Consider the following 26,380-nt stretch of genomic DNA (forward strand, 5'->3'; position numbering starts at 1 on the left):
AAATTGATAACCTCCTAAGTAGACTGATTGAGAAAAAAAATTACCAAGTGTAGGGTAGGCACAGTACTAGGCTGGACTGCAACATTTCTGCAAACAGCCTCAAGCCCTGCTCTGTAACTGCCCAAGGAGTTCTTCCTGCCCACTACATGAAGACAGACCACAACATTGTAGCAGAGAAAATTTAATAGACACAATGCTAGCTATGCCACATGGGAAATGGAGTTTGTACTCAAATTATCTTCTCCAAAGTTCTTAGATCAGGTTTTTTCAAAGGCAGTTTTAGGGAAGGGGAGGAGGTGGCCAGGTAATAGGTGCTTGCTGCTGATTGGTTGGGGTGGAGGTGAAATCATGAGGAGTCAAAGCTGTTCTTCTGTGGGCTGAATCGCTTCTGGGTGGGGCCACAGGAGCTGGGTTGGCTGGTCCAGGTGGAGCCATGAGTGTCAGACAGGCAAAAAAAGAAAAAAACTTGAAAAGATATCTCAACAGGCCAGTGTTAGGTTCTACAATAGTGATGTTATTTGCAGGAGTAATTGGGGAAGCTGCATATCTTATAACCTCTGGAATAATGGCTGACAATTGTTTATGTCTGCACCTTAACAGGACTCAGGCTCCCCTCCTCCCCACCAGGCTGAAGGCCTCCCATTAGCTTTACAAAAGTGGATGAGTTTTAGAATAAGACTTATTATCATTTAAACTATAGCCTAAATATCTTCCAAAGTTAGCTTGGCCCTGTGAACCCTGAAAATCTGAGACAGGTCTCAATTAATTTACAAAGTTTATTTTGCCAAGATTGAGGACACAACCCCATGATACAGCCTCAAGAGGTCCTGACATGTGCCCAAGGTGGTCAGAGCACAGTTTAGTTTTATATATTCTAGGAACAAATGAGACATCAATCAACATATGCAAGTTGAACATTGGTTCTGTCTGGGAATGTTTGACAACTCAAAGCAAAAGCAGAAAGACAGGAAGCAGGGAGGGGGCTTTCCAGGTCAAAAGTAGGTGAGAGACAAATGGTTGCATTTTTTTGAGTTTCTGATTAACCAAAGGAGGCAATCAGATATGCATTTATCGCCCTGAGCAGAGGTGTGACTTTGACTAGAATGGGTGGTAGGTTTGCCCTAAGCAGTTTCCAACTTCTCTTTTCCTTTAGCTTAGTGATTTGAGAGCCCCAAGATTTATTTTCCTTTCAGATTTTCCCCCTTTTCTTTAAAAAGCACTTAGAGGGAAGCATTTTAGGAGAAAATGAGTCTCTAGTCTGAGGTTTTGTCTGATCTCTCATGGCTAGGATGGCTTATTACTAGTTAGGTATGTCCCGAGTCACTTAGGAGGGCTCAATTTTAGCAGATTGTGAAGTCTCATGTCCTGTGAAGAGAAAATTAGGGGAGGAAGGGAAAAAAACAAGAAGAAACAAAAGAACAATCCTGGAAAATTGATATAGGCCTCATTACTCTGAAGTCCACATATCAAGATAGAGGTATGAAAGTGGCTTATGCATGTAAACGGGTTGCTGTTATTTTCTTTTGAAGTTTAAGTTGTCTAGCTTCTGTTCTCAGGGCTTTTTGAAAGCACAGCTTAGTTTTCAGTGACTCCAAATTAAGAAAAATGGAGGAAAAAAGAAGGAAAGTGTCTGGTAGAAGGCCTCTCTGGCCCCACCCCCCAGCCACATGGAAGGAGCTTAACTTCCTTACGTGACTCGGCACAATGCCCCCGACTGAAGGAACTCCAGCCCCTTCCGCCTAGCAACCACCTAACCAATCATCACCTGCCTCTTTAGCTCCCACCCAGCAAACTTCCTGCCCAAATCCTGACCAATCACCATATGCCCTATCAACCTCCTGCCCACTCAACTTCCCGTTCGGCAAACTCCCCGCCCGGCAACCGGGACTAACCAATCATCACCTGCCGCCACTGCTCTCCCACCACCCCAGGCCCTCTGCCCCTATAAAACCGACCGAACAAGGAAAGCGCGGGCGATTCCTCCCTTCCCGCTTGAGTCGCCCGGAGATCCCAATAAAGTCGGTACTGGTCACCATGCGTCCTGCCTCGCGTCTACTAGGTGCCTGCCTCCGTGGGTTGGGGTCCCACAACCAGGGGTCGCACAGAAAGGAATTGAAAGCATTATTTTGAAGGCTCGTAGCCAAGAAAAATTAGAATTCAGTCCAAATTGTAGAAAATAATAAAAATTGAAAAATATTAGGCAAGACTGGAATCTAAGAACAGGAGTACTATAGTTTTTGAAACATAATTTTTTCTCTCCAGTTTCCCATTTTTACTAAAAACAAATCTGGTAGGACTGATTTGCTTTATCATACTTGGCCTGATTATTCGTTTACAGTGCAACAAGAATAATTGTTTTTTTACATGGGCTTTTAAGTTGGCTTTGATGGAACTTTATTCCATAGAAGAAATCTCAGATATGACTTTTTTAAAGTCAAGTCTAGACATGGATTTGTACCATCAAATACCTATGAGTTGGGTGAATTCCTGTCCTCTTGAGAGTCCAAGATAAACTTGGGGCTCCTGAGCCTGTCAGAAAGTGACATTCTTTACTTAACACAGGTCAGGAACCTTATACAGGGGCTGAGTAGACACAGGTATGAGGCCAGTTTTCCCAAGGGGCTTGTTTTGGTTCCATAAGTCATGTCTGACTCCTTAAAGTAAAGCACACCATTCCAGTAAAAGCCCTGGTAAACTAACTAATTTCTCCAATTGTGTCCTGTTAAAAATGAAAACAGATTCTTATTGCACTTATGCAAATAACTGTATTGCCATAAGTTAAGAATACTCACAAATAGTTTCCAAATTCTGTAGAAATCAGGTACAGAGAAACAAATACACTCTCAATTTTATTCATAGGAGTATACTTAATTGTTAAAAGCTGTAAATAGCTTGAAAGTTTTCTTGACTTTGAAAAACAAAACAAAGGATCAGCAACATTTTAAGCAAAACATTAAAAAAATTACTTTGGACTTCTATTAGTTTAGTACATGCAGTTAATTCCTGTTCTGCTTGATATTCAGGAACATTTCAGCTCTCCATGAGTCCTTAAAGTTTTTCATCTATTCTGATGTCACAGATGCCTAGCTAACAAAAATGTGGCATTATGTAAATAAAGCCCCTTTAGTAGTCAAAATAAAAAATCTTTCCTTTTTTTTTTTTTTTTTTTTTGAGAATTTAGCCACTTTCTTCCCCATAATCTGGAACTATCTTTTCGATTTGATCAAATTGGATAGCGCTGATCAAACCCAGTGGGAAAAAGACCAAAACAACAATAAAAACAGAGACAAACAAACAACAACAACAAACATTTAAGCCAAACAAACAATGGCACTATTTATATGATCATTGAATGCTCTAATGGTAAGGAGAAGTTGTTGTATTTGTAGAAAGTTATCACGAGACAAAAGTATGCCAGATTGCAGGGTCATTTATTATGCCGGCGACCACAGAGGACTCACGTCTCTCCAACCTGTGGTCCCAAAAGGAGGGTGCCATGATTTTTTATACCCGAAAAACCACCTTGGGAGTGGGGGTGAGGGGCGGGGGTGGGGATGATAAGGTTTCGGACATTTCAAGGGCTAGGGGATTCTGTGATTCACCTCCTGGGTGGAGACAAGGGCGGGGGTCTCCGGACATTCCAAGGGCTAGGGGATTCTGTGATTCACCTCCTGGGTGGAGACAAGGGCGGGGGTCTCCGGACATTCCAAGGTCTAGGGGACTTTTGTCATTCTGTTTGTTACCTCAGTGGTTTACAGAAGTCAGGATATACATTTGTTTACACATCGTCTGGGTGGTGATAGAAGTCACAGATTTTAGCAGTTACTGATAAGAAAAGGTAAGCAGCTTTACATAGTTTTGAGGAACAAACTGGCAGTTCTATTTACAGAGGCCAAGGACAGTAGTTATTGTAAGGAGAATGGGGCAGCCTTTTCACCTTATCTAAAAACAGTTTTGCATTTTATAAAATAGTTTTGCTCCGGTTCTGGCTCTAGGCCAGCACAATATCACAAAGTTAAGACCAGTTGGTTGTTAATCTTAACTTTAAACAATTCAGGTACTTACCTAGGGATGAGTCTCAGGCTGTACACTGCTCTTTACCATCCTAGAAACAGGGGGAAAAAATCTTCTTCCCTTTTGGAAGTGAGCCAAACTCCATAAAGGAGTTACCTGCCTTCCAATGTCATGGAAACAGGAACTCTTGCCTTCCTTGATGGAAACAAGTAAAACTCCAAAAAAGAGGAGTTGTACAGCAAAATAAACTTTAGATCTTGACTAAATTTTGGGAACTCAGGGATTATCTAAGAGCATCAGGGGTGCTGAGCATCCGTTTTCTCTCTCTCTCTCTCTCTCAGAGCATCAGGGTGCTCTCAGATCTTACCAAATTGTCCTATTGGTTTGAGCCATAAAATTAGCTCATGCTGATACCAAGCACCAATAGGAGATTTGTCAAAAGTCAGGGGCATCTCCACTCAGAATCCCTCTGTGGTTACCAAAATGTAAACCTTGAAAATTTGAGAGAGGTCTCAGTTAATTTACAAAGTTTATTTTGCCAAGGTTGAGGACACACACCCATGATACAGCCTCAGGAGTTCCTGATGACATGTGTGCCCAAGGTGATCAGAGCACAGTTTGGCTTTATACATTCTAGGCACACATGAGACATCAATCAACATATACAAGATGAATATTGGTTCTGTCTGGAAAGGTGGGACAACTCAAAGCAAAGGCAGAAATACTGGAAACAGGGAGGGGGCTTTCCAGGTCATAGGTAGATAAGAGACAAATGGTTGAATTCTTTTGAGTTTCTGATTAGCCACTCCAAAGAGGCAATCAGATATGCATTTATCTCAGTGAACAGAGGGGTGACTTTGAATAGAATGGGAGGCAGGTTGGTCCTAAGAAGCTCCTAGCTTCACTCTTCCCTTTAGCTTAGTGATTTGGGGCCTCCAAGATTTATTTTCCTTTCACAGCCCAATAACCCAGGAATAAGTAAGAGAAAGGCAAGATGGAGGATGAATCAGCTCAGCTTACTGTTAAAATTTTTTCAGTGCTATGATTTTTGCAAAGGTGGTTTTAACTTTCCAGCTACCACCCCTCTTGTCTAGTCGTCTTATCCATTGCCCCAGAAACCACAGACCTCCCCACAATGTAGCAACTGAGGGGTTAACGTTTACACTGCAGGAACCCTCCCAGACCTGCCCAAGCTCAAAAGACCTGTGGCCTTGTGCCTTGAGGTTCTAAGGCCCTTCTGATTGTTATTTATTTTGACCATCACCCCTGGGTCTAAGTGTCCTAGCACAAAGACCAATAAAACAGGAGTTGGCATTTAGAGGCTTTCATTCAATTAGATTCATTAGAATCTCATTCTAATTTTTGAGTCAGAAGAGGAATTTTCCTAGAATCAAAGAATGGGCTAGTTAGAGATTTTTTTTAATGCTCTTCTTTTAGTTAAACAAACAACATTCTTTTTGGGGGGAATAAATATCCCCCAAACTTATGACACTCAAGATAGTCTGTGGTACTATAACTGTAATCTCCAAAGTCATCTAGAAATTGTCAGTAAAGGAAAATACATTACAAATTTCTGCTAGACAACATTTAAACTGGAAAAACAGTGATCTTAAATGAGTTTAAATATTTTTTTCCGAATGTTTCTATTTTCAGAATTGTAAAGCAAGAACTACAACAAAATGCCTCTTACCTAAAATAGGCCTTAATATGCAACTGGAATTCAATAAGATACACTTTTTAAAGTCTGTTTTTTGTTTTTTAATGTCCAATTACCAAATCGGTTAAGAACACATACTTGGAGCCTGACTTTCTTGATTGGCATCTCAGTTCCACACTTACTGGCTCTGTGTGCATAGTCCAGTTACTTAATCTCTGAGTGCCTCCATTTCCTCAGCTGTAAAGTGGGGGTAATAGTATCTACCTTGCAGGATTTTCATGAAGATATACAAAGCAAATATTTATAAAGATCTTAGAAAAGTGCTTGCTACGTGCTATACAAGTGTTTGTTAAATAAAATATAAGCAACTTAGATCACATTTACTATTATTACCAATCTTTGATAAAGACAAAATTTTAAGCAGGAAATCCATAGAAAACGTTTAAGTAGAAGTCTAAGGTTTAAGCCTTGTTATGGGAAATTGACATAAATCTGCCTCCCTTTCACTTTCACCTGTTCCACTCTCCATGGTGTTCCTTCTCTGCAAAGTCATCCACATGTATTACAAGTGTGTGCCTTGGATTGGTATGTTGACTAATTTGTACTTAGCTCTTCTCTCATCAGTCTAAGAACAAGAAAAGCAAGATTGGGGCCTCTGCTATGAAACTCTTAGGTAATAAAATTAATAGCACTGTTCATGCCTACCTAGAACAAAGGCTACCTGAGTATGTGAGGGTATTTTCCTTAGCGTTAAAATGCCAGAACACAAAGGTACCCTAGTTCTCCCTGGTGAGAGTTTGAGCCCGAATTGTCCCCCGACCCCGCCACTGCCTTTTTTCCTTGAGACATGGTCACACTCTGCTGCCCGGACTGGAGTACAGTGGTGTGATCATGTCTCACTGTAGCCTCCACCTACTGGGCTCAAGCCATCCGTCCTCCCACCTCAGCCTCTCAGGTAGCTGGGACTACAGCAGCGCACCACCACACCTGGCTAATTTTTGTAGAGACAGAGTTTCACCATGATGCCCAGGCTAGTCTCGAACTCCTGGACTCAAGCGAGCCACTAGTCTCGGCCTCCCAAAGTGCTGTGATTGCAGGTGTGAGCCACCTTCCCCAGCCCTGCCCAATCCCTGTTGCATAAATACTTACTATCGAGTCTTCCAACCTTGGTTAGGTTACTTAACCTCATTCTTTGTCTCTTATCCCATAACTGTAAACTGAGCGGTAATAGACTGCTGTGAGATTTAATTAAGACATAATGTGCCTGCATACGTGTGATATAGCAAGGATATCATAAATATTAGTTATTAATAATTTGTGGGAATAGGCCTTTCCAGATTACGGATTGCTTTTCTCTTAAAGGTTTATTTCAAATATCTCTATGACCCAGGTAATTGGGCAGGGTAGGAGGAGCTGCTTGCTGATTGGAGACGGAATGCGGAGTGGATGTAGGGGGCGTAGACGGACAGCGACAGAAGCTGATAACAGCACAGGAGGGCAAAGTCTGCTCTGCAGCCTCCAAAATAAACGAGTCTAGCAATCGGCGCAGAACCCCAGCGGTCAGCAGCTTCCGCGCGAAGCAACTAACATCTGAAGGCTTCCCAAAGCAGCAGGGCTCTGAGAATCTAGCGCGGGAGAGTTTTTGACCCGAGAGGAGCCAGAAGGGGGCCTCAGCGCAGCCTCCACTCCACTCAATTCCCGGAGTTGCCTTGGCGGGCTCCACGCTCCGAGAGACGCCGTTGACCTGTGAGGCGTGTCTGTGTTTCTCTGGTTCCTCCAGCAGCCGCGCGGAGGGGCAGCTGCTCCACTCCGGCCAGAAACACGAGTTATCCCGGGCCGCCCCCAGGCCCGCGGGAGCTCTGAAAGTTTCTAACAACCCCTGGGCCGCGCCCGGCGCTGAGGCCCCGCCTGGCCAAAGCCATTGGCAGAGGCTGCCCCGGGGGCGGGGTCAGGGCGCCCCTTCCCGCACCCCGCAGCCCCACCCGCCGCGGGTCCGCAGGGAGGAGAGGCCCAGGTGAGGAGCCAGCGCCCGCGTTCGGGAACCCCCGTCCCGGGGCCATGGGGGCACAGGTGAGGCTGCCGCCCGGAGAGCCCTGCCGAGAAGGTTTGTGTCTGCCCTGAGCCGTGGGACCTGGCATCTGGGTGGCGAAGAGACCGGGTGGGCGGGCCCCGGAGACTTGCGGAGACTGGAAAGGGGGGATGTACCGACTCTACGTAGTCGTTCACTCAGTCATTCATCCAGTCAGCCGGCCGTCCAACCAGGCGTTCAACTCTCATTTACGGGTGCCTAGGCGATTCGGGCTGTGCTGGAAAGCCGGAGAGGAATAAAGCAGATGGGACTCCCACTCGATTCGCTAGGCCGACCCGTGTAAAGTACAGCGTGCTGCGTGTGGGACGGGGAAACTCGGAATGCTGTGGGAAGAATCCCGAGTCCCTCTGAGAACGACGTTTCCTCTGACTCAGGCTCACTTCCAGAGTCCGCGGCCGAAGTCGCCTGGTGGGCAGAGGGCGTGTCTGCCTCGGGGGTGGGGGGACGTGGGAGTCCTGCGCTGGCTCCCGGGGATGGAGCCCCGCGAGAGGTCGAGCGCCCAGGGCCGCGGGGGTTGGTGCTGGGCAAGTCTGGGCCGTCCACGTCTCTCCTCTCCGTTGGAGGTGACAACGTCTCCAACCCCACGAGCCAGTCTGACTCGCTGTGCAGTCACTCTTTGGCTGCTTAAGGCGAGAGCCCTCCCGTAGAGGAAATCAGGAACCGGGAGCACTCCTCGGCAGGCTCTTCCCACTGCATCCTGGGATGGGATCTCAGCTCCGGCCTGAGCCCTGTGAAATGTCTGCGCGAGGCTCCTTGCCCTTCAGCTGTGAACTGCAGAAAGCTCACCAGTTCACAACACTGGTGGGCATTCTCATTCTCCATACAGAAGGCCCCGATGAAAGAAGGGAAGCGGGTAGGGGGAGCGACCAGAAGGGTGTCGATCCATTGAAATAATGGTTTTCACCGTGCCAAGAGGAAAGCAGCTTTTTTATTTACCTGGTAATGCAGTAAAGGGAAAGGGAGGCAGTGGACGGCATGGTAAGACACACATACATATAAATAGTCCCCTTACATATATAGATATGTATATATGTACACATCTTTGCAAAGGTGCTCGCAACTTCCCTGGTTTCCTCTCCTCTTGGCTCTTCCAGCTTATTCCTTGATGGGCAGAGGCTTTTCCAGGTTATTCCTTTTTGACAAGTGAGTTCGTCAAAACTATGCCAACAAGGAAGAGAAGGGACACACACAAAAAAAAAAAAAAAGAGAGAGAGAGAGAGAGAAATGCCTGAACAAGTAATAAACTATTTTTTTTAAATGTAAGGCAGCTGGAGCTAGAATTATTTTCTAGTCTTTTTTTCTCAAAAAGAGCAAAAATGCCTGAAAAACTCACAAACTATTAAAAAAAATTTTAAAGGCAGCTGGATCTAGAATTATTTCCTTGTCTCTTTTTTCTCAAAAAAAGAAAGTGCCTTAACAAATCACAAACTATTTAAAAAAAAAAAATTTAAGGCAGCGGAATCTAGAATTATTTCCTAGAGAGTCAGGTTGTGTGCCCTTTTTCTAAATGTTTTCTAAACCAGTAAATCAGACGGTTACTAACACACCCACCTTTGTTTACCCAAGGATCTGTAAGTAAGGAGGGTGTATGAATTATACCCACTTGTTTGAGCTTCCGGGTGTTTTTCCTGCTTTGCTCATGCATTTAGTTCCAACAAGAAACATTTAAGCTCCAGGCTTAACACCTGGATTAACCATGGTAATTAATTGTGTGGAAAGCTGGTGGGGAAAGACTTAGAAATCTGAATGTACTTTATTAGTAGTGGGAAGAGATTAGGTTTTGGCATCAGACAGTCTGAGCTGTAACTTAGCTTCCTTGAGCCTTGAGCCTGTCTATAAATTGGGGCTCATCCCTCCAGTTTACAGTTGTGAAGAGTAGGTGCAGGTGGGATTACAAATGAAGTACACCACTCAGAGCTTGACGTGGGGTAAACAGATTCAATTTTTCACTTGTTCATTCAAATAACAAGAGTCCCATATGCCAAACAGTAGGATAGGTGCTAGGATAGAGGGATTTGCAAGACAGTCTGGACCTAGACGCTAGGACTAGGTTTTACTCTCATGCACTTTACTGTTCAGATGACAGCTACTATGCAAGAAACAAAGTAATTTAAAAGGCCATTATAATAGCAGTAATGTACTGGGAGTGTAGGGAGGTTTAGATTGGGTATTCAATGAAAACCCCTTAAGAAAGTGATATTAAAGCTGAGACCCAAATGACGAGGGGTCAGTCATGAGATCTGAAGATAGAGCATTCCAGTTGAACTTCCACAAAGAAAAAGTTAATTTCATACTTTGATTTTGAATTTTTTTTTTTTTTTTTTTGACGTGGAGTCCCGCTCCATCGCCCAGGATGGCGGTACAGTGGTGCAATCTTGGCTCACTCCAACCTCCACTTCCCGGGTTCAGGCGATTCTCCTGCCTCACCCTCCTGAGTAGCTGGGACTACAGACATGCATCACGATGCCCAGCTAATTTTTGTATTTTTAATAGATAAGGGGTTTCGCTGTGTGGACCAGACTGGTCTTGAACTCCTGACCTCAAGTGATCCTCCCGCCTTGGCCCCCCAAAGTGCTGGGTTTACAGGCACGAGCCACCCACCTGGCATTGGTTTTGACTTTTAAAGCTATAGATGCTTCAAAAGAGTCTCTAATACAAAATTATCTTTAAAAGAAACAAATTCAAACATGTATGAAGGTTGTTATAAAGCTGTAATGAAGTATGAGGCAGTCTATTTGATTGGGAACATTAAATAGGGTGATGTGATGGAAAGTGACTAGGAGGTTCCTTGAGATTGGGAAGGCAGGAAAAGCCTCTCTGAGTTGCTCAGTCCTCTCACTTAAATGAGGAGAAGCTAGCTATACCAGCCAGCACTCTGTAAAAGGGTCAAGAAGGCTGCTTTTATAAAAGCTTAAGGTGAGAAGGGACTTATTCTATAAAAGGAACAGAAGAAAAGGCAATAGTACGGAATGAGGTTAGACAGCTGGAGACCGTTATATTCCAATGAGGGCAGATAGGATAAACGAACAACTATACATATGTTCAGAGTGCCATGGCAAGTAGTAAAAGCAGCATCAAGGAATATATTTTTTCAAACAGGATTAAACAGAAGAGCCTTTCTGCTAAGTCTAAAAGCAGAAACCCTGAGGGGCTGAAGAAACTGCCGTCAGCCAGGTTGCCTGGGGTGACACAGGTAGTACATAATACATATTTGTTGAATGAGGAAAAGAAAATTAGTATTTCAGAGAGGGGTGAGAGGGAGAGTAATGCAATATGATGTCAGAAACAAGCCAGTTTCAGAATATGGGAAGGAAGCTTTAAAAGTTCAAAGTTAGTGAGGATTAAGGTTTTTTCATAAGTTGAAATGAAAAACCATGAGAGGGGACAGGGAGGATTAAGCCAGGGAGTGATGTAACCTGGTCCCTACTGGTCAGTGTTTGGAGAATAAATTGTAACAGACATAAAGATATTTCATTCAGTTATTCCTCTGCTACTAAGAACAGGCCAATATATCATATATTCTTGCTTAGGTTTCTAGGTCAGCTGAAGGTTGACTGATCTAGATGGGGCTCACCTATGTATCTCTGCTTCAGGCTAATGTCCACCTGGGTTTGGCTCGTTTGTGTGGGATGAGGTCACGTCTGCTCCACATGTCTTCATTTGGGTCCTGAGGCTGAAGGGACAGCAGTTCCTCAGGGAATTACAGAAACTCAAATGAGTAAACCCAACTACATAAGCATTTTTGAAATATAGCTTCATATCACCTCTGCTGACATCCTATTGAGCCACCAAATTACTTCCAGCCCAACATCAGGTGAAGTACCTTTGCCCACACTGGGAAGGGTAAGGGACTGAATACTGAATGAATAATAATCTAAACTATTGCAATAGAGTAGATGGTGAGACACCCCCCAACTGGAAATATCTTGCAGTGATTGAAAACGTAATTCTATGCAATCACTTTCTTAAAACCAGATTTCTCTTCCATGTAATAAACTGGACAATTTAGATTATTATTTAAATTTGTATTATTATTCTCTATAGGCAAATAGTTGACAAATTATTTAAAGCATTTCATCCTTATCTAAACATTAATGATATATTTCACCTGGCTTTTCTTATACTTTATATAGTTTCTGAAATAGAATGCTGGCTGGGAATTGGGTTACTTGGTCCTGGTTTTAGCAGTTACATAACTTTGGTCAGTGTCACTTAATATATAGGCATCGGTTTCATTAAAATGTCTCCTGTCTATCAGTGCCTGTGAGTTCAGAACTGGTCCATCAAGAACATTCATGAGATACCAGTATTGTAAGTAATTCTGAGAACAAAGACAGGTTATGATTAAACTTTAGAATCATTGAGTCAAAGTCCCTTGTTTTACCGATGAGGAAACTGAAACCAAGAGCCATTACTCAACTTGCCCATGATTATAGATAATAGATCTTCATTTTTAAATTTTAAAGGTATATGTATGTAAACTATTACACCTGTACATAGAAGATAAGTATTAGGTTGAACCATATGAAACTATTTGTCATAGGGTTGACGTTCTTCAGTTATCATCAATTTCATATAGTTCAACATAATATAAGAACATTAGGAGTACTACTTAAGTATCAACCAAGTATAAAATAGAAATATTAGTTGAGTGATAGTTATACAGTGGAATTCTCTAGAACAGTGGGGGGAAAACAGACCCTGTAGCCACATGCATCATGTTTTGATGAAACTCAAAAACAAGCAAGTAACCAAAGAAATACTTTATCATTACATTTTCATAGGTACAAAAAGAGGCAAAACATTTTAAAGATATATGGAGAAAATCTTTTTTTTAAGCAAAAGAATGTTAAAGAGAAAATCAGGATAGTTGTTAACTCTGAGGGGTGATGTTTTATTTCTTAAATTGGCTGGTCGATACATTGTTGTGTATACATATATATATACACATCGCTGTGTATGTGTATATATGTATCTATATATACACCATATGGTATGTATATAGATATATATATACACCAATGTATCAACCAGCCAATTTAAGAAATATATAATATATATAACATATAACATGTATTTATATAAATATATATATAACATATATTTCCTAAATATTCATTACTCTATTTAGAAAAATAACATCAAAGAAGAAAGACATGTTCCTGGCTAGCAAGAGTATCCATTGGTATAGTCACTTTAAAGGACTATTGATAGTGTCTATTAAATTGAAAAATAATGAATGTAGTAGATGTTCTCTTTCTGTGGAATAAAGTCTAGATTAAACTCCCTGGAAAATTACTGTGCTTACTTGAATCTTGAGAAGCCAACTGTGACTTGAGATAGCTTTGAGTCTTTTAAAACACTCCAAATTCCCTGCCCACACACCCTCCATTACCCGTCTCTCCCCTTCTCCAACAGGTCACTCCACACTCACTAACACATCCTTTTTTTCCTTTTTCAGTCATATCTGCCACAGGCTGTCTCCCTAACATGTTCCCAAAGCATAAAACAATTTAAGTTCTAAGGTCAGTAGCCAGACAAGATTTTTATTATTTTTCCTGCCATAAAACTTGGAGCATTCATGCCTGCCAGTTACAATGAGAACTTACAAAATCCAACAGTGATCATTTGCTCTCCCTTATCACCCTCTGCTCCCACACCCCCTACAATGTCAGAACCATTTTGTTATGTCAACAGCTTAGAAGGAATATTGTTTCACTGGAATGAGATCCACCCACACTGATTTCAGAGACGAAGTTTTGGAATGGTTATGTTAACTGCATAGTAAATTACATGAATGCAGCCATGGAATTTACTAGTAAGTCAGGTTCAGTGTTTTCTCAGGAATGAATGTAATCAAAATTCTTAGAAAAATATACTGAATCACTTTCCCTTCTTGAGGCTTAGATGAGATAAACATTGTTTAGAACAAGATTGCTAAGGGCCGGCTTATTTGAAAATTTGCAGCATCAGCCTGGCCAATAGAGTGAGACCCCATCTCTACAAAAAATTTAAAAAATTAGCTGGGCATGGTGTCGCATGCCTATGGTTCCAGCTACTTGGGAGGCTGAGGTGGGAGGATTATTTAAACCCAGAAGGTCTGAGCCATGATGGCACCACTGCACTACAGCCTGGGTGACAGAGTGAGACCCTGTCTCAGAAAAAAAGAAAAGAAAATTTGCAACAGTTCTTATTAAAACAGCCAGCCTGAAAATTCTCCAGTATTATAGAATACCCTGAAGTAATATAATTGTCCTTAGAATATTTTGTTCTGACTTTGAGTTTATTCTGGAGTCCTGTTTCTTTGTTTTTTCCTTTTTATGGAGGTCTCACTATATTGCACAGGCTGGTCTTAAACTCTGGTGCTCAAGCGATCCTCCAGCCTCTACCTCCCTAAGTGCTAGGATTACAGGGGTGAACCACCATGTCCAACTATTCTGGATTTCTGAAACAAAGTTGGGTCATTTTCAAATTACAGAGATAAATGAAATAAAATTCATGAAAACCTTGAATTATGTTATTTTATTATTTTCCAGACCTGAACTTCGTGGGTGTTTCTTAACTTTGAATGTGGTAAAATTCAGGTGGCTGCATGAAGCTTTGCCAGAGGTGCATAGGTCCACTTATGGAAGTCTTGTTACTAAGACATCATTTGATCAAACTGTCTTTTGTTGCTTATATGCCTTCTTAAGATTTTTGAAATGTAAACCTTTTATAAAAATTGAATTCCAAAATTGTATCTGATTATAAAGTTTCTTACATAGTTTTCATTAATAACATTGTAAAACATTTTCATTTTGTGTTTCAGTGTTTAGCCTCAAAATTCCAAGATGTTTATAATAATGCATCTGGTTCTGGGGATTTACATGCTGCTTTGAATCTTATCCTTTAAAAAGCCTAATGATATTTAATTCATTTTTTTATTAGATTCTATTTTCTTTAGGAGAATGTGAATTAATAAACCTGAAAAATCAGGGAAAGTGGTATAGAAAACTAAACCCACTTTTAAAACATGTTTTCTCAAATATATAATTCTTCATACCCACCAAATGACTCATACCCTACAAATGAGTTAGACAGATTTCTTTTTTCTTTTTTTTTTTTTTTAGACAGAGCCTCGTTCTCTCAACCAGGCTGGAGTGCAGTGGTGTGATCTCAGTTCATTCCAACCACCTCCCAGGTTCAAGTGATTCTCCTGCTTCAGCCTCCATAGTAGCTGGAACTACAGATGCACACCATCATGCCCATGCCCCGTTAATTTTTGTATTTTCAGTAGAGGTGGGGTCTCACCATGTTGGACAGGCTGGTCTAGAACTCCTGACCTCAAGTGATCCATCTGCCTTGGCCTCCCAAAATGCTGGGATTACAGGCATAAGATAACATGCCCAGCCAATTTCTTTTTCCTTTTTTTCTTTTTTGAGACAGGGTCTTTCTCGGTCACCTAGGCTGGAGTGCACTGGTGCAATCACAGCTCACTGCAGCCTCATTCTCCTGAGCTCAACCAATCCTCCCACCTCAGCCTCCTGAGTAGCTGGGACAACAGACGTGCACCAACATGGCCAGTTAATTTTTCAATTTTTTTATGGAGACAGGGTTTCACCTTGTTGCCCAGGCTGCTCTCAAACTCCTAGAATCAAGCAATCATCTTGCCTTGGCCTCCCAAAATGCTGGGATTATAGGAGTGAGCTACCATACCCAGCCAACACATTTCTTGCAGTGTGATTCCCAGACTGAGGTTGCTATGCCTTCTCCCTACCTTTAGGGCTCACAAGCCCTGCTTTCCAGTAGCCAGGCTGATAATGCAGAGTGAAGTGGATGTGATGGGCTGTGATGAACTGTTGAGCACCACCAGGTCAGAGCAGTTATTCGCTGCTCCATCAAGTTGCTGATTCACCAGAACAAAGACACAAGGTTTGCCAGATCGAATTTATAGGAGGAATCCAGACTTTCATGCGAAATTGTTCATTTTTAAACGATGACAGCTAAACACTTTAAAATCATTTTTAAAGGCCGGGCGCGGTGGCTCAAGCCTGTAATCCCAGCACTTTGGGAGGCCGAGGAGGGTGGATCACGAGATCAAGAGATCGAGACCATCCTGGTCAACACGGTGAAACCCCGTCTCTACTAAAACTACAAAAAATTAGCTGGGCATGGTGGCGCGTGCCTGTAATCCCAGCTACTCAGGAGGCTGAGGCAGGAGAATTGCCTGAACCCAGGAGGCGGAGGTTGCGGTGAACCGAGATCGCGCCATTGCACTCCAGCCTGGGTAACAAGAGCGAAACTCCGTCTCAAAAAAAAAAAAAAAAAAATCATTTTTAAAAACCGGTGCTGGCCAAATTAACAATGTCTATAGGCCTGTGGGCCACCTGTTAGGGACTTCCCTGCGTGTAGTAAAATGTTTCAGTACCATCCACTCAAGGCTCTGTTCCCTGCAGAAAACCAGCAAGCATTAATACCTCTCCCTTTCATTCCTGACATTTTCTTCTTTCCTTTTGTCCAGGATATGTGCTGTCTCTGGTCTGTCCAAACTCCTCCCAGGCTTGGTGTGAGATCACGAATGTGTCACAGCTGCTGGCTTCTCCTATGCTCTACACGGAACTGAATTCCAGCATAACCAACTTGGGCATTTCAGCAAACGTAGAAAACAAATACAGTCTTTATATGGGCTTGGTACTGGCAGTAAGCTCCAGTATTTTTATTGGCTCCAGCTTCATATTGAAAAAGAAGGGCCTCTTGCAACTGGCCAGCAAGGGCGTTACTAGAGCTGGTAAGAAACACATGCAACTAGTAAATTCAAGTTTCTAACTGCAGAAATCATCCTGTTGTAAGGCCACAATGCTGCAGTAATAATAACTCACTGCCTCTATTTATCTTAGTCCCTGTCTTGATGGAGTTGTCTTCCAGTCTCTGATCTCTGTCACCTTTCCAACTTCCTCTTCTGCTTTTCTCCTCCTCACCTACTTTTCTCTTGTTCCTGGAATAGGTCTGGTTCTTTCCCATCCCAAGGTCTTTTCGCATTGCCTGGAACTCTTCTCCCTGCCCTTCATTCAGCTGACTCATCCTTCAGACTTCAGTGTGAGTAGCATCACCCCAGAAAGGCCTTCCTTGACCATCCTCTCACAGTAGGTCTCCCCACCCCACCCCGTTATTCTCTGTCACTGCGCTAATAGTTTCCCTCACCATACCTAGGATAATTTTTAGTTGTATATGTATTCTTTATTGTTGCTGATAGGTTTACTTGCTTATTGATAGTAGATTCTCAAAAACAGGAACCTTCCCTAGCAGTGTTTGGCACCTAATAGACATTTATTAAATCAATAAATGGATAACAATAGAATTGGGCTGCTATTTATAGTGACACTTAAGATGCTGAGAAGGTCTGCCTGACTATCCCTTCATTAACCATGAGTTTTCATTTTCTACAATTATAATAAACACCTAAGTATTTTCTTCATGGAAATCTTTAGTAAAAGGTGAAAGATTTATGGGATTGGAAGAGAAACCAGAGTAAGACCTAAGTATTTTTCTAACATCCATATGGAAAAACATCAATGACTACCAATTACACAAGCAAGTTTATAAAAGAGTACCATGAGATGAGATTTGTACTATCAGAAAAGAAAACATACTATGTGCTCTATTAAAACAATTTGATACTGGCATTAAAGCAGACAAAATCAAAGATAATTTGAAACTTATAAGCAGACCCAAGTATATATAACAACTTTATTTGTTATTCTAAAAAGTGGCATTTCAAACCTGTGGAGAAAGGACAAATCATTCAAAGTATTGAGACAATTGGGAAAAATTAGAGGAGAAAAACATGGAAGTTCTACTTCATACCATTCAGCAAAATACATTCCAGATAGGTTAGAGTTTAATTTAAAAATGAAATAATTATTAAAAGAAAACTTAAAAGAAGGTTTTTCTAAGCATAAAAATAAAGGAAGAATTTATTTTATATAAAGGAAGAAAGTATCTAGAATGACAGACATTCTATATGGAAACACTTTAACTGAAACTAAAAAGCGAATGATATATTGAGGGGAATATGATGAAATATGTGACAAAGTATAGTTAAGCTTCATAATATATAAAAAGTGAATGCAGTTAATAAGAAAAAGATTAGTACCCTAACAGAAAATAGACACAGCATATAAAGGAGAAACTAACAAAATAAAAAATGCAAATCACCAATAAATACGCATAAGTAAATATTGTTTCACTACTGCCCAAAGAGATACAAACTAGACAGGTCTAGTGTTGTAACAGAATTCCAACTTAGTTATTTGCAAATTTCTTAAGGTGAAAATCCTAAATAAGCACAGCTAACTACTTTGCATAATCTTCATAGCTTATATATCCTGTTTATAACAAAATCATTTAGGTCAAATTCAGAGAGCTGAGTATATTAAAATTGATGAGAAAACTCCATTTTCTGTAGTAAATATTAATGACATAAAGTCACAGATTAGAGTATTAGGAAGAAAACTTTTTGAATAGCTTAAAAGCATTTTGTCTTTTTCAGTAAACTAGATAGAAACTTGATTTCAGCATGCCAAGGTAGAGAATCAGCAGAGTGCATCTGCCTGATGCTTGTTATTCTTTCATTGACTAATCCAAAATCTCAAAAGCTCTTATGTCAACCATCTTCTTCCCTTTAGAGTCCTCATTAGTGCCAATGTAATTTACCATTTATATTTTCCGTTTATAATTTTAACCATAGCGAAAATGAAGTATTTATGTCCACACCTCTGACTGACATAAATACAGTGAACCTGATGATTAAATAAAATTTCCTACAAATTAAGAAAAGCTTACTACTTTTTGTGGAAAAACAAAGGTGACATGGCAACATAATATAGAAAGTTTTAAGGAATCCTAATTAAAAAGGACAAAGCTGGAGGTATCACAGTATCTTCAAATTATACTACAAAGCTATCATAACCAAAACAGCATGGTTCTGGTATAAAATATACACATAGATCAGTGGAACAGAATAGAGAACACAGAAATAAAGCCACAGACCTACAACCAGCTGATCTTTGACAAAGTTGAAAATAACATACACTAGGGAAAGCCTACCCTATTCAATAAATGGTGCAAGGAAAATTGTAGAACCATATATAGAAGAATGAAACTGGACCTTATCTCTGACCATACACAAAAATCTACGTAAGACTAATTAAAGACTTAAATGTAAAGCCTGAAACTATAAAAACCCTAGAAGAAAATCTAGGAAAAACTCTTTCTGGACATTGGCCTAGGCAAGGAATTTATGACTTAAGTCCTCAAAAGGAAATGCAACAAAAACAAAAATAGACAAATGTGACTTGATTAAACTAAAAAGCTTCTGCAGAGCAAGAAAAATAATCAACAGGGTAAAAAGCTAGCCTGCAGAATGGGAAAAATTATTTGCAAGCTAAGCATCTGACAAAGGTCTAATATCCAGAATCTACAAGAAATTCAGACAACTCTACAAGAAAAAACCCCATGAAAAAGTGGGTGAAGTATATGAACAGACATTTTTCAAAAGAAGACATGCAATTAACCAACAAATATATTTTAAAAATATTCAATGTCACTAATCACCAGAGAAATGTAAATTAAAACCACAATGAGATACCATCTTATACCAGTCAGAATAGCTATTATTAAAAGTCAAACAACAACAGATGTTGGCAAGAATGCAGAGAAAAGGGAATGCTTATACTCTGTTGGTGGGGATGTAAATTAGTACAACCACTATGGAAAACAATACGGAGATCTCTCAGAGAACTAAAAATAGAACTACCCTTCAATGCAGCAGTCCCACTCCTGGGTATCCAAGGAAAAGAAATCATTTATCAAAAAGACACTACACTCATATGTTTATCACACCACTATTCACAAGTGTCATGAAATCAACCTAAGTGCCCATCAGCAGAGGACTGGATAGAGAAAATGTGGTATAATTATAGACACACACCATAGAATACTACTTAGCTGTTAGAAAAATGAAAACATGTCCTTTGCAGCAACATGGACAGAATTGGCAGCCATATCCTAAGAGCAGTGACTCAGAAACAGAAATCTAAAAACTGCATGTTTCACTTATAAGTGGGAGCTAAACAGTGGGTACGTGTGGACATTCAAAGTAGAATAATGGACACTGGAGATTCCAAAAGGTGAGAGGGTAAAAGGGCGGAAACAGGTGAGGGATGAAATACTACCTATTGAGTACACTGTTCACTATTCAGGTGATAGTTACACTAAAGCCCAGACTTTACAGTAGATTCATGTAACACAACTGCACTTGGACCCCTAAATCTATTCTTAAAATCAGGAGAAAAAAACCCAAATTAAAAATGAACTTCTGATTCATAAAAGAAGAAATAAAATGGGCAACAAACATAGAAAAATGCAGATTGAAATGACATACCACTTTAAGACTATCAAATTTGCAGTTTTTTTTTAAAAATTGACATAACTTTCCTGGAGGGCAATTTGGTAATATATGTAAAGCTCTTTAAAAAACGCATTTTCTCCTACCCAACAATTATACGTCTAGGAATTTATCCTGGAGAAATAATCACTTCAGTGTTGCAAAGATGTATGTGCCGGGAGATTCGTGAGAGCATTGTATTTGTAAGAGAAACATGGAAAAAAATCTAAATGCAATTAAACAATTAGGGGATTCGTTAAATAAATCATTGTAAATTGGGAGAAAAAAAGGTTTGCAAATGACCAAGTAAATAAGCTGAAAGACTTTAGATTTACTGACTTAACTTTTCTAACCATAATCCAGTACATTTTCTAGAAGTCAATTCTTCAAACCTTCCTCCAGAGTAGAACCCAATATTTGTTCATTTTTATTTTTTGCATTTTAGGACAAGGTGGACATTCTTACCTGAAGGAATGGCTCTGGTGGGCAGGATTGCTGTCAAGTAAGTTTTTAACACTGCGAATACTGTTTATGTGTAAGATAGTAAATAGTTTACATGAAATTTTTCAAAATCGGTTAATCTTCCTGTCAAGAATGAAACAAGGATGGAATTTAAGTCTAAAAATTTTTGTGTTGGTGTAATATATTGTCCTATATATACTAATATATATAAATAAATTAATTTTTACTCTTATTTCCCACTCCCTGTGTTCTCAGTACTGTCCTGGAATGCAAGGGAAAAAGTTGACCTTTGAAATATTATATTTTAACCACAGACATCTTGTCTTTTCTTCACCATAACAACAGAGAAAGTGCTTTTCTTTCATATTTTCCCACCTCCTAATTTGAACCTGTGACTATTGTAGCCACATATTTTCTCAAGAACGAGTACATTTTCCTTGCCAGGACAACACCACGAATAAGTGAAAGGCCTCTGTGGCTGCTTGGTACTGAACAAATGGAGAGGAAATGAGGGGTGTCAGCACTGTCTTTCCTCCCGGACCTGCTGTAAAGATTAAATGAGATTTTACAGGATCTGAAAGCACTGCCTAAATGCTAATGTGATGTCCAAATAGAAGATAGTGTTCATCTCCCTCAGCCACTTTTGCTGACTCGGTCTCCCTCCTAAGTCGTATGAACTTTCTTAAATCCCAAATCAAAAGCTCTCCCCTAAAAGGGCATCATAAATTCCCTCTGTGGCCAGGAGTCTTAAAGCTTCCCTGAATTTCCCCAAACCAAGCAATGCATTTCAGTATTTGTAAGATCCTGTTATGGGAAGGAACTGGGTACCTTTTCTTTAGTAAATGGTGGAATCTAAAAGGATGATTAATACAAATAATTTAAGTATGTATAGCCCCTTCAGTTGTTTTTTGTTTGTTTTGTTTTGTTTTGTTGTTTTTGAGATGGAGTCTTGCTCTGTGACCCAGGCTGGAGTGCAATGGCTCGATCTTGGCTCACTGTAACCTCCACCTCCCAGGTTCAAGTTATTCTCCTGCCTCAGCCTCCAGAGTACCTGGGATTACAGGCACACACCACCACATCTGCCTAATTTTTGTATTTTTAGTAGAGATGGGGTTTCACCATGTTGGCCAGGCTGATCTCGAACACCTGACCTCAGGTAATCTGCCCACCGCAGCCTTCCAAAGTGCCGTGATTACAGGCATGAGCCACCACATCCAACTGCCCCTTCAGTTTTTAGGGTGCTTTTACATACATTTTTCTTTGAATAAAAATTGATAAGGGCTGCCTGGGAAGATTCCAGATAGCTATTTGGATCATTCTCTTTTTCTCTCCTACTTGCATCTCCCCACCTTCTACCCACACTTTACAATGAAAATATAAGTAGAATATTATATGACTACATTTGCAATTTTATTTTCACCGTGTAAAAATGTTTATGTCAGTATTGAAGAGACAAAAGCATACATTAGAGAGTAGGTAAGTGACATATATACAGTACTTTAATCATGAAGTCAATGTTTTCCTGGAAAACTATCTATAAAGATAAAAATATAAATAATGTAAAGTACCCAAGGAAACCTTAATATTCCAAGAAAACTGCCATGGTTCATTCTTTTTTGAGAAGTAGCCTTGCTTTTGTCACCCAGCCTGGAGTACAGTGGCATGATCTCGTCTCACTGCAACCTCCACCTCCCGGATTCAAGAGATTCTCCTTCCTCAGCCTCCCAAGTAGCTGGGATTAAAGGTGCTTGCTACCACGCCTGGCTAATTTTTGTATTTTTAGTAGAGATGGGGTTTCACCATGTTGGCCAGGCTGGTCTTGAACTCTTGACCTCAAGTGATCCACCCCCTCTGCCTCCCAAAGTGCTGGGATTACAGGCATGACCCACTGCGCCCGGCCTCGCCATGGTTCTTTCTATGAGAGCAATGTCTTAATTATTCTATAAGTTTAGATTTGCTTAATGATGTTTTCCTAATGCTGGGTACTCCTATAGATTTAGGGGGATGTAGCATAGCAGCCAGGCAAAGGTACAAAGAAAAAATCATGCTGGTGTTCTTTTCTCTGTCTCCAATAAGCATTTGCTAGTGTAGTTGCCAGCATGAAATACCACATTCTGTGGGCAAGTTTCCAGCTGTGTTCTGTGAGAATAACTTGGCCTTGGTACAAGAGCCCAGCTCTTGAAGGGATTTCTCTCACTCTAGAAGTTATTTACAGCGTGCTATCTCATGCAAGTCTAGAGTTCCTCTGATGAGAAAAAGATTACATTCAGGAGCATATCATGACTTTAAAACAGCTGCCTGGATCTCCTTAAGCTACTGAGATACTGTTACTTGCTTGTAGACCATTTACACTAGAGGGATATCTAACTTTATGGGCCTATGGCTATTCCCTACCTACACACCAGATTAAAGCATTCTATTTCCAAGCCGGTTTTGGTGGTTGTGGGTAACCTACAAAACTGTAGGTATTCTTGAGCAAGTGAAATGATTCTCTGCTTACTACAAAGCTACCTCTACTAGATTTCATCAGAGTCACCAAATATGTCTTCAGTATTGAAGTAGCTAAAAACCTCTGTTGAAAGCCATTTAAAATGGGTACTCATCTGTCACCGCTTTTTGCATCTAATGAGTTTGTATCACCTGGTATTACAGTTTGTCTGCATCTCTTAATAGCAATTATCCCTACTTGCTATAAAACAAGTTACATCATTCTTTTTTGCTAGATCTTCCCATGTATTTGGCTAACAAGTCCACTGCTTTGCATGAGACATTTGTTTTTCTGTTCTGAGAAGTGAGCCCATTTTTAATATCAGTATCTCTGCTTGCTTTCTAGTGGGAACAGGAGAGGCTGCGAATTTTGCAGCTTATGCTTTTGCACCTGCCACCTTGGTCACCCCCCTGGGCGCTCTGAGTGTTCTCATAAGGTATGTGAGCGATAAGGAACTTGGCTTCTAGAGGTATTTTAAGACCAAGATAAACTTAAACCATAAGAAACATACGACTGTGGATATGTGAAAGCAAACATGCAAATCTATACCAACCTGGGCTCTAAAAGTCTAGATGAACCCAAATCATTTCCGACATTCCTGGGAAGCTTTGGACAAGTCACTTAGCCTCAGTTTACTCCTTCATAAAGTGAGAATAATACTTTTTCTTGCCTGAAATCACAAAAATAACTTGAGAAGACTATAAAATAAATAACAGTAGAAATAGGACATCAACTGTCATATTATTTAAAAAACCCAAGACACAGTGAGTTTGATTTCCTACTAACATAAATGTATGCTACATTTTTAACAATGCAGTGAAGCATAGCAGGTTTTTTAAATCTGTCATCAGAACAAATTGCCAGAGTCCATAGTGGTTAATGACCATAGTTTTCAGAGGACTTTTAAACGCACAGTGTTTTTGTTAAATTCCAACTCTCACTAAAATTCTTGCATTGTTTGCTGGATACTTAGTTTTAGTACTGGAAACGGAAATAACTTTCTTATTTCATGGAATGTGGATCTAATCCTTCTGAGTTTATCTTTATTATGATCCCAAATGAATGTGTTTAATAAGCATATACATTTTTGCCTGTTCTTCTCTTGTCTTTTTCTTTTCTATTCATTATCCACCTCTTGTAAAAAACTTGTTATTGAGCCTACTGAATTCTTTTTACCTTCTTTATAGGATTGTTGTGAGAATTAAGTGAGTGAATAAAGCCCTTAGAACACTTAGCTATGCAGTGAAGAGCTAGTATCAGTAGTAGTAATGGTCGTGTCTTCACTAAGGCTGCAGTCCTACAAGTGGCCACATGAGGGCAACGCTAGGAAAGTACCTGGTAATTGATCATAATCTTGGGGACAGATGGGCACTTAATTGCCTTCATGGGGATGCCAGGGCATTAGAGGAAGAAGGCTGGTGCGCAGAAGCCACAGTAAGCACACTGGTGGAGCAACAAGATGGTATACTCTGATGTCCATGGCAGTGTGATTCTGGAGCTTCCTGAGGCCACAGCAACTGAAGCATTAGGAGTACCAGATAGGCCTAAGTATCAGAGCAGTAGCAGGTGGTAAGGAAGTATTTTGATATTTTGAAAGTCTATATCAAGCTTGTCCAACCCACGGCCCACCAGCTGCATGTGATCCAGGGTGACTTTGAACATGGCCCAACATAAATTTGTAAAACTGTCTTAAAACAATGTGAGATTATTTTTGTGTGTGATTTTTTTTCTTTAGCTCATCATCTATCATTAGTGTTAGCATATTTTTTTTCTTTTTTTCTTTCTTTTCTTTTTGAGATGGAGTTTCGCTCTTGTTGCCCAGGCTGGAGTGCAATGGCGCATTCTCGGCTCACCGCAACCTCTCAACCTCTGCCTCCTGGGTTCAAGCAATTCTCCTGCCTCAGCCTCCCGAGTAGCCGAGATTACAGGCATGCACCACCATGCCTGATTATTATTATTTTTTTCAATTTTTAGTAGAGATGGGTTTTTCCATGTTGGTCAGGCTGGCCTCGAACTCCTGACTTCAGGTGATCTGCCCGCCTCAGCCTCCCAAAGTGCTGGGATTACAGGCGTGAGCCACCGCACCTGGCAGTGTTAGTATATTTAATGTGTGGCCTGGGGAAGCCAAAACATTAGACATGCCTGGTCCATTTGGTTGTAGTGATATGAATTAGCTGATTATTAGCCCTGGGAAGAGTAATTTTTCTTTAGAAATATATCTTCCTTTGAAACATCCATGGGCATACATATTCTAAATGTATCATGCCAGTAAGATATAAAAGATTTTCTGTTTTGCTTGGCTTTACAGGAAAAGATGGAAAAATTGAAAATGACTTGAGTAGAACCACTTGTAAGGTCATTGGAAGATTATGGGGATATATTTTATAGCTCTTTAGATATAAAAAAAAATTGAAGCACATTTGATTGCCTGTCAGTTCTGAGTTTCAAACCAATCTAGGTTTTTCCATGTCATATAGCATATTTCAGCCAGCTCACTGGGATACATGGTGGCCTGTACCACCAGTATGACTTCTGAGTTGCCGTGGGATCAAAAGGTAATTGAACTAGAGTGATCTTTAATTTTTTTCTCTCCTAACAGTGCAATATTATCTTCCTACTTTTTAAATGAGCACTTGAACATTCATGGGAAAATAGGCTGCGTATTAAGTATATTGGGGTCAACTGTGATGGTTATCCATGCCCCACAAGAAGAGGAAGTCACTTCTTTGCATGAAATGGAAATGAAATTGAGAGATCCAGGTCTGTGGTTCAACCTAAAGAAACACTCAAATTCTGCTTCACTTTCTCTCCTCACCAAATAGTATTTGTAACAATATTGCAATAAGCTTTCTACAAGCCATGTTGTGGGTTGTGAGACACAGTAGGGTTTGATTACTATTTCTCCTGAAAAGATGGCAGAACTTATTTTTGTGTTCATGCTTCCCCTTGTACACAACCAAAGGGAGAGGGAGGGATGGTAGAGGCAAAAGACATGTATTCAAAATCAAATCTTTCTTGCCACTTTCTTCTTCTGAAAATAAAAAGTTAATCTGATAATGTCTGCCCTAGCTCATAGTGTTGGTGAGATTTATGTATTTGTGAAAGTCCTTTGTAAAATATTGAAAACTATGCAATAGACTGTTGTTTTAAATTTGATCTCACTTCTATTTCTCAAATACCTATGCTCTTAAACTCATGACTAACAAGATTTCAGAAAGGTATAATCCTATGAGCATTTTCTGAAGT

At 40.4% G+C, this 26,380-nt stretch overlaps 2 protein-coding genes and 1 non-coding gene across 6 annotated transcripts in view; 1 reads left to right on the forward strand and 2 right to left on the reverse strand.

Moving 5' to 3' along the window:
- Nucleotides 1-26,380, forward strand: part of NIPAL1 (NIPA like domain containing 1) — a 41,725-nt gene that overhangs the window by 14,219 nt on the left and 1,126 nt on the right. Inside the window, exons 1-5 of one of the 4 annotated variants that reach the window (XM_032274108.1) lie at nucleotides 6,851-7,775; nucleotides 16,261-16,527; nucleotides 20,630-20,686; nucleotides 23,480-23,570; nucleotides 25,734-25,894. In XM_032274108.1, coding sequence (XP_032129999.1) covers nucleotides 7,730-7,775; nucleotides 16,261-16,527; nucleotides 20,630-20,686; nucleotides 23,480-23,570; nucleotides 25,734-25,894 — 622 coding nt within the window. In that variant the 5' untranslated portion in view covers nucleotides 6,851-7,729. Of the gene's footprint in view, nucleotides 1-6,850; nucleotides 7,776-16,260; nucleotides 16,528-20,629; nucleotides 20,687-23,479; nucleotides 23,571-25,733; nucleotides 25,895-26,380 lie in introns of those variants that run through there. The other 3 variants (XM_032274109.1, XM_032274111.1, XM_032274110.1) reach the window with 3 other exon arrangements.
- TXK (TXK tyrosine kinase) overlaps nucleotides 8,317-26,380 on the reverse strand; it is a 110,290-nt gene continuing 92,226 nt past the window's right edge. Inside the window, exons 16-17 of the transcript XR_004267508.1 lie at nucleotides 11,335-11,451; nucleotides 8,317-8,696 (exon numbers count right to left, since the gene is read on the reverse strand). The gene's annotated coding sequence lies outside the window, so the exon portion shown is untranslated. The remainder of the gene's footprint in view (nucleotides 8,697-11,334; nucleotides 11,452-26,380) is intronic.
- Nucleotides 17,157-17,271, reverse strand: LOC116548865. Its single transcript, XR_004267579.1, has one exon. It is a non-coding gene; the product is annotated as a U5 spliceosomal RNA (small nuclear RNA).

The sequence above is a fragment of the Sapajus apella genome, unplaced genomic scaffold, assembly GCF_009761245.1.
Source record: "Sapajus apella isolate SASKATOON/1434 unplaced genomic scaffold, GSC_monkey_1.0 scaffold5, whole genome shotgun sequence".
In the NCBI taxonomy this organism is placed as follows: domain Eukaryota; kingdom Metazoa; phylum Chordata; class Mammalia; order Primates; family Cebidae; genus Sapajus; species Sapajus apella.